Here is a 7,582-nt window from a genome sequence, read left to right on the forward strand (position 1 = left end):
GCTCATCCTCAAAGAACTCCAGGGTTAAGCGTGCTTGGCCTGGAGCAATTTCGGGATGGGTGACCGACCGGGAAGTTCTTCCCGGGTGCGCATGAGTGAGGACAAAGTGCGCAGAAAAGACTTGTGTTGGTCTGTAAGGGAATTCTTGATATCCTAGAGAGCTGCCAGGTGTAAGCGGCCAACCCTGGGGGCCGGGATGCCACAGCTGGCCAACCAGAGAGGGAGACGTGAGAGGGAGGAAGAAGAAGACTGACGCATGGGCCCGGGATTTTTAAACTATTTCAATCTTTCTCCACTCAAAAGACACAGCTACACTCGTCCAAAAGTTCCTCAAAAATACTCATTTAAAAGATAAAAATACAAAGAACACAATGTCACAAGAATCACGTCAAGAGCTGCTCAGATTTTCACACAATTAACAAAAAAAACAGCCAAAACTAAGACTTAAATAAATTTTAACATAAGGAAACATCACTGGAAAAAAGTAAAAATATTGTAAAATCACTGCCACCGATTGCACCGCACGTACTGCCTTGTGCATTGCGCAACAACAAAATTGCGGTTTTCGAGCATGTACTGGTCAGCTTACGACCTCTCTCCAAAGTTCACCCTTAAATTGACAGGTTTTGGACAGTCCTTGAGTTGGTTCTGTACTCGCATGATCGACGAGTAGTGTACCCTTGTCAGAGAAACTTCCTTGAGGCTTGTCAGAAGTCGTAAACCAGATAGAACACCGTTGCTGAGGCAGCTGAAGACCTGCAGCACCTCAAGGCGAGGCATTGTTCTCTCTTCGAAATACACCACCTGGACCTGTGGCAAGTCAGAAAGCTCCAGCACAACGAGGCTTGGGAATGACGAGTGCAAGAAATGGAGCTCTTTGCCTAGAAAAGATAAGGACCTCAGCCTCAGGATTGAGAGATTCGGCAGCCTCCCAATGACTTGAATTGCATCCAGCTTCAGCCGGGTGTAGCATAGCTGCAACTTGGACAGATTCTGCAGCTGGTGGATCCACTGAGGTATTTTGACTAGCCTGCCTTCCACCTTGAGACTCTCGAGATCTTTCGGTGGAAATAGCACCTCGCCTGCAAGCGACTGCCCGTGTTTAGACTGCGAAGTGCCGCCCGAGGACGGCAAGACGCCATTGACAGTATCAGGGGCCTCAGCCGCAGCTGGCCCGTCGTTGGTGGCTCCATCCATGTAGGGGTTCTCGCCTAAACAACCATCTATGATTGGCATCCCTATTGATTCAAACAACCTCTGCACGGACAAAGATCGCAGACGATTATGGGGGGCAATTGCTGACCAGAAGTCCTTGCTATTTTGGTCGTACACCCCTGTCACTGTCAACTTACGCAGATGTGAAAGCCTTTTAAGAACCTTCATTGCGTGTCTCCCCCAAGCAACGTTCACCACACTCAGTGTGCGCAGCGCCTTCAAGTCCCCGATCCCTTTGGTAACTCTGACACCTTGTAGAGTATGATGCATCCAGCCAGCGGTTAGAAAGAAGCTACAGAACTTGGAGATGTCATGCCTGTTCATGCCAGCATGTAGGAGTTTTGGTCTGCAGAGGTAACCACACAAGTCCAGCAACGAACAGGAATAGAAACAACACCAATTACGGCATGCCCCCCTACCAGATATTTGCTGCAAAATTTTGTCCACGAACTCTTCATATATGTCGTCTTTAGGAACATCTTGTCGCACAAAGCCAACACGCAGGTATTGTAGCCGCTCAAGATTGACAATAGTTTTTGGCAGAGTCATTATGAATGTATCTCTGACGTCCAATGTCTGGAGGTGCCTCAGATTCCCAAAGCACTCTGGCAGCTGGGTAACACCCCTGCATCCTCGTAGCGAAAGATATCTGAGGTGACGGAGCTTCCCAATGTGAGCGAGATCATGGTCTCTTAAGCCTGATGTGTCTTCTAGATCGAGCACCCGAAGCAATTTCATCTTGTCAGAAATTAAAAATGATCTCCACTCTCCAAATACAGTGAGTGATCGTATGTGGCCAAAGTCCAATGTGCTCTCGTACACATCCTTTTCTCTGGCCCAATTGCTACTTACTGAAAGGTGACGAATGGTGCCTTGTACCTTCGAGCTGCAGCCTTCCTCCAGTATATATACAAGGTTTTCCTCCATGGACTTGGATATGCTGATGTCGCGGATTAGATCGTGAAGTTGACAAGAATCAATTTCTCCGGTGCTATGAGTTACTCTATTTGTTGGTAGGATCATACTCCTATCATAAAGTTCAGCAAAGTGCTTGTCTCCTACTTCTTCTGCAGACATGTGACGCATTTCACTTGAGTAGCCCTCTGCAATCCACCGCCTCACCAAACGTTTCCGCCTTATTTTATGGTCTTCAGGAAAAATGGACATATACAAGAAGCTGGATTTGAGATGATATGGCAAGCCATTATAACTCTTCATAAGGATTGTTTTTATCATTTGAAGTTCTGTATTGATCTCCAATTCAGCACTGATATGATCATTCAACTTCTTCCATTCAAGTGCAGTTCTAGGTTTATCAGATAGAAAACCGCCTATCGTACATATTGCAAGGGGAAGTCCATGGCACTTCTTTAGGATAAGTTTTGCTTGCTCCTCCAGATCAGATCTTAAATCAATGTATTCATCCTTCTTCAATACCTACAATAATCGAATAGCACCTTTAGTTTCCAAACAAAAAGTTTGCTACACTATGTTCAAAAATATGATTAAACTTGCATATTCTGTTAAATAGAGCATGCAGTACCAATTTATAGCCAGCATTCATTTTGTTCTCAGAAATTAAAAAATCTGCATTTTTTTTATTTTTATTGTTGAAGAAAGCCCACCAAATAGAAAATCTGCATTTTTTTTACAATGCAGATAGAAAATCTGCATTTTTTATTTTTATTGTTGAAGAAAATCTCCAAATAGAAACTTCTCACTTGATTCAATGCAGATAGAAAATCTGCATTTTTTTTATTTATTGTTGAAGAAAGCCCACCAAATATGTTGGGAAGTGATACTATGAAACCATGTGATACATCAAGATACTAAATTTCCTGTGCATGAAATGAAAACAACAAAATGCGAATGAGAGGATTAAAAGAAGTCTTGTGAACTTCTTGATCTGATCCATGACATCAGTATATACATTGTCCTATTCAATGGATGGAAACCATGTTTATCGGATGCAGCTAAATGGCACAAGGAATAATTCGTCAAGTTTCAGTAACTTGCAATTGGGCTGAAAAAGGATGTGGTCGGGAGCATATTCGACCTGTCCGGTTGTACCACATACTAGGATTGATTATATGATTTGAACTATTTCGTCACATTCAGTTCTCTTTTTTACATGAGGCGAAATCCAACAATTTCACGACACCAATATTTTACAAGGTTAATTACAATTAACTGGAAAATATAGCTCATTGTCGGTTCTGATAGAACCCACCAGCTCCAGCAGCTACCAATCCTCTCTAATTTCACTATGGCCATAGCAGTTACAAGGTACTACAATGAAACATTGACCTTATTATAGTTTTATCTTTGAGATGGGTACTCTATCAAAGAATCCAAAATTTGGTTTTGTGCTTAAACATTTCCTCTCGAAACTCCCCTGTTTGCAAAGGTGTCAGTTGGTTATCAAAGCGAGTACGTCAAAGGCTTCTCTACTGAAGACGTTACGTGATCACACATCAGGAACACATTACTGAAGAAAAGGTAGAATATCTTATTGGTTGAGAAATCACAAAAGGTCCACAAGGTACCCACTTAACGTATTATCAGTCTTTGTGATTCTTAATAGAAGTACAGAATCTCTCGCTTAACATTACAAAGATTGACAGTCACTCAGCCAGTTTTGAGAACAACAAACTAATACTGTAATAGAGATCTGCAGTATTCAGCTTGCAGTTCTTGGTGCAAAAACATAATTTTTAACAGCGTAAGCTCAACTTTAATATGGGTGAAGATATGAAATTTGTCCTGATTCTGTTACCAGAACACTCTTAATGGATGCATAGCCATAGAGAACGGGTGGCTGTTCAATGTGCGAACCTTCTGCTTTTTTAAAAAAGTGCGAACCTTCTGCTTTTAAAAAAAAAGTGCGAACCTTCTTTTTGAAGAGTTTGAAGTCATCTTCCTCTCCCATGGCGTGAAGCTGGTAGATGTCGGATTCTAGGGAAGAACAATGTTTCGCAACACTTCTTTCCCTTGTGGTGACTATGATGCGTCTAGTCTGTCCCATGTACCTTTTGATGGCATCCCACTCTAAAGTGGACGATACATCATCGAGAACGATGAGGCACTCTGGCTCCTGAAGAAGCCCAGCTAGCTCGCGCTTCAGATCCTCGTATGCCATGGTTGCTACATTTTTACCATATCTCCCTGCCATCCTGGTGATGTCAGGCCTTTTCTTCTCCCCAGAAGAAACTGACTGTTCATTTTCCTGTAATCTCTCTGCCAGCCCCCTGAGGAACACCTCGAGGCTGAACGGATGCTTCACAGTGACCCAAGCATGCTTCCGAAAGAGGCCAGCAAGCTCAGGGCTTTGGTAGACGCCCTTGACAAGAGTAGTCTTCCCGATCCCTCCCATCCCCCACACCGAGATCACGGAACGCTGTTCAGCCGTGCTAATCATTTTGATAACTTCAGCTTTCTCCTCTGCACGCCCGATGAGCAGGGCTTCCTCGAAAGCCGACGCCTTTGTCGCCCTGCCACTACCAAGTTCATCTTCATTATTCAGTAATTCTGGTGTCCTGGGACTCTTGGAAAGATTCCGGGGGCTGGAGGCGACAGGGGCTATTTCGTTCTGACCAGGAGGAGCATTTGAGCCGGAGGAGGTACCAACTGAAGTTTCCACCGGCTCGACCTGAACACAAACAACAATAGAAAGTAGTCAGTTTAGTTTTCGTTTCCTTCCTGACAGATATAATAAGCCTAGGGGAACAAGAGAGGATTATGGAAGTAAAACCCATAATAGGAGATTGTAAGGATCTCGGTTTTACCTTCTTGTAGAACAGATAGAGAGTCTGATCTGCTGAGACCCACTTGAGCTCGGACATTTGATATGGTTGCTCTGTGCACAAGCTCGCAACTTCAGCTTGCTGTGCTGAAACTACGATGCGGCTACCATTCTTTCTGTTAGGGAAGTACGTCTTGATGCAATCCCAGTCAACTATTGTGGACAGGTCGTCAATCACAACCAAATACCGATTGCCATTCACCAGCTCATGGAACTTACTTAACACCAAATCCATCTGCTCCATCTTCTCGATCTTCACGAGAGCAGTAGCCCCTACAGTCTCGCCTTCATGACCCTTGGCAATCTTGTCAGGTGAATTCTCGTAGAACTGCCTCACCAGGCTCTTGACGAACTCCCTGGGATTGAAAGGACGCATCAACCTGACCCATGCGCGGCAACCGAACCTCTTCTTTACTGATTCATCGTCGTACACCTTCCTGATTTCAGAGGTCTTCCCCAGGTCTCCGCCTGTTCCCCACAGTGAGATTACTCTGAGATCCACCTCCTTGCTGCTGACTAGATCCGCAAGATTCACCATGGCTTCTTTCGTGATTCCAAAGCCGAATACCGTCGCGTCGGCAGTGGCGACCTGCTCGACTGCAGCGGCTGTCTTGGAGGACGAAGCATCCTTGATGAGGCGGTAACGAAGGTTCCTGCTGCTCACGTCCTCCACCCTGGCCTTGAGCTCCTTGACCCCTTTAGCGATGCCGCGCCTCTCCCACAGGGTGCGGAGGACGCACCACCGGGATGGCTTCTTGTCGGAGTGGAGGGCGAAATCTTGGAGGTTGTCCTCGACGTCGTAGGCCAGGTCGCGGACCTGCTTCACCCAGGTCTTGAGCACCTTGTGCTCATCTTGCTCGTCGTCTGCGGTCATCAGGAATGACTGCATCATCTCCATCTCGTCTGCAACGAAGGTAACATCGCGCTGGACGCCGAGCTGCAGGGCAATCTCCTCCGCCAGCATGGATTTGGCGTAGTTGAGCGCTCCATTCAGCACGGACTTGCCAACGCTCACCACCGTGGCCTCCATAGCTACCTAGTTAGCCTCTGCTCTCTTGTGTGGATATTGTTTTGGTGATGGTGGTGGTGGTGGATGGTGGGTTGGGGATAGGCGCTAATGGATGAAGTTTAAGGAGTCCTTGTCCTTCATACTGGAAGGAAGAACACCAACCACAGAAGCAAGTCTCGTGCTTTTTTGTTTACTAGTCTGGCATGGTTTCATGGTACAATGGTGAGGTTGGGTGAGGCTGGGTCGGTGGGGGTGATTACTGATCTATAAACACGCGGAGATGCCCCATGTGCGGCTGGCCAGGACAAAAGACCATAACATCTGACTGTGACTAGCTTTGCAACTTTCCTTTCTCTGTGGACCACGATAGGGAGCGTTTGGTTTCTCGAGCTAAAGTTTAGTCCGTATCACATCGAATATTCGGATGCTAATTAGGAGTTAATTATAAAACTAATTGCACATATAGAGGCTAAACGACGAGACGAATCTATTAAGCCTAATTAATCCATCATTAGCAAATGTTTACTATAGCAACACATTGTCAAATCATGGACTAATTAGGCTTAATAGATTCGTCTCGCCGTTTAGCCTCCACTTATTAATGGGTTTTGTAAATAGTTTACGTTTAATACTTCTAATTAGTATCTAAATATTTGGTGTGACGAGGGCTAAAGTTTAGAGGGAGGAACCAAATACCCCCATAGACACGTCCCAAGTCACAATTAATTGCAACCATATTCCATATTGAAGACATACTCTGTATTTTCAAAAGCGTGCGTGCAGGACCAACTTGATGTCAAAGGCCAAGGTGTTATCTACACTAAAATCCAGAATTTTTTTAACTGATATCGAGGGGCGTTTGGGCTGGCTTCTCATGAAATGGCTTCACCGGTGTTCAGTAAAGCTGAAAAAACTGGCTTCATCTATTTTATCAGATTTGCAAAATTGCATCATGGTGCATTGCCTCTATTTGCAGAAAACACGTGAAGCTAGAATTGGTTTAAACTCTTCCAAATGGACTAAGGTACACACGGCAGCCCTTACTGCTTGGATGAAAAAACAATATACTAAGAATAAGCAAACATATATGGCACCAATAAAACTCTAGTATCAGCATATATATAAACTCTTTCTAAACTTTCATCCATGTGGCTTTGCGAAAATATGCGGAATGGCTGATCCCCAAAGCATAAGACGCCAAAACCATCATGTTGTTACTCTTCTCTCCATCGAACAAGCACCATAAGTGCAGTAAGTTCCCTTCAAGATCATCTAAATACAAATAGTTAACCTTTTCTTTATCATACACCATATCATTTCTACTTAATCATAATGCCCAATAATATGGAGCACTGGTCCAACTAAAGTTTGTTTGAGAATTAGGATTTGATCCTCATCCCTCCCTTATAGCAAAGATTCAACCATATTAGCAATGCTTCTTGTAGATTGTTTTGTAAATCTAAGGCTATACGAACTATTTTCCAGATAAACTTCACAAAATACATTTAGGAAAAATGGTGTTAGGAAATCATATTGTTGTTAAATAATAACATTTC

At 44.2% G+C, this 7,582-nt stretch overlaps 1 protein-coding gene across 2 annotated transcripts; it reads right to left on the reverse strand.

The window, feature by feature from the left end:
• Nucleotides 1-315: 315 nt before the first annotated feature.
• On the reverse strand, nt 316-6,272 carry LOC101771928. 2 transcript variants are annotated; one of them, XM_004973006.2, is made up of 4 exons: nt 5,001-6,272; nt 4,106-4,864; nt 899-2,652; nt 316-810 (listed from the first exon to the last, which is right to left on the reverse strand). In XM_004973006.2, the coding sequence occupies exons 1-4, from the start codon at nt 6,045-6,047 to the stop codon at nt 708-710; spliced, it is 3,663 nt and encodes a 1,220-aa protein (XP_004973063.1). In that variant the 5' UTR covers nt 6,048-6,272; the 3' UTR covers nt 316-707. The 2 variants fall into 2 exon arrangements, with proteins under 2 accessions (XP_004973063.1, XP_004973062.1); XM_004973005.2 differs by having other exon boundaries at nt 316-2,652.
• Nucleotides 6,273-7,582: the final 1,310 nt, after the last annotated feature.

Source organism: Setaria italica, chromosome VI (assembly GCF_000263155.2).
Source record: "Setaria italica strain Yugu1 chromosome VI, Setaria_italica_v2.0, whole genome shotgun sequence".
NCBI classification, from domain to species: Eukaryota; Viridiplantae; Streptophyta; class Magnoliopsida; order Poales; family Poaceae; genus Setaria; species Setaria italica.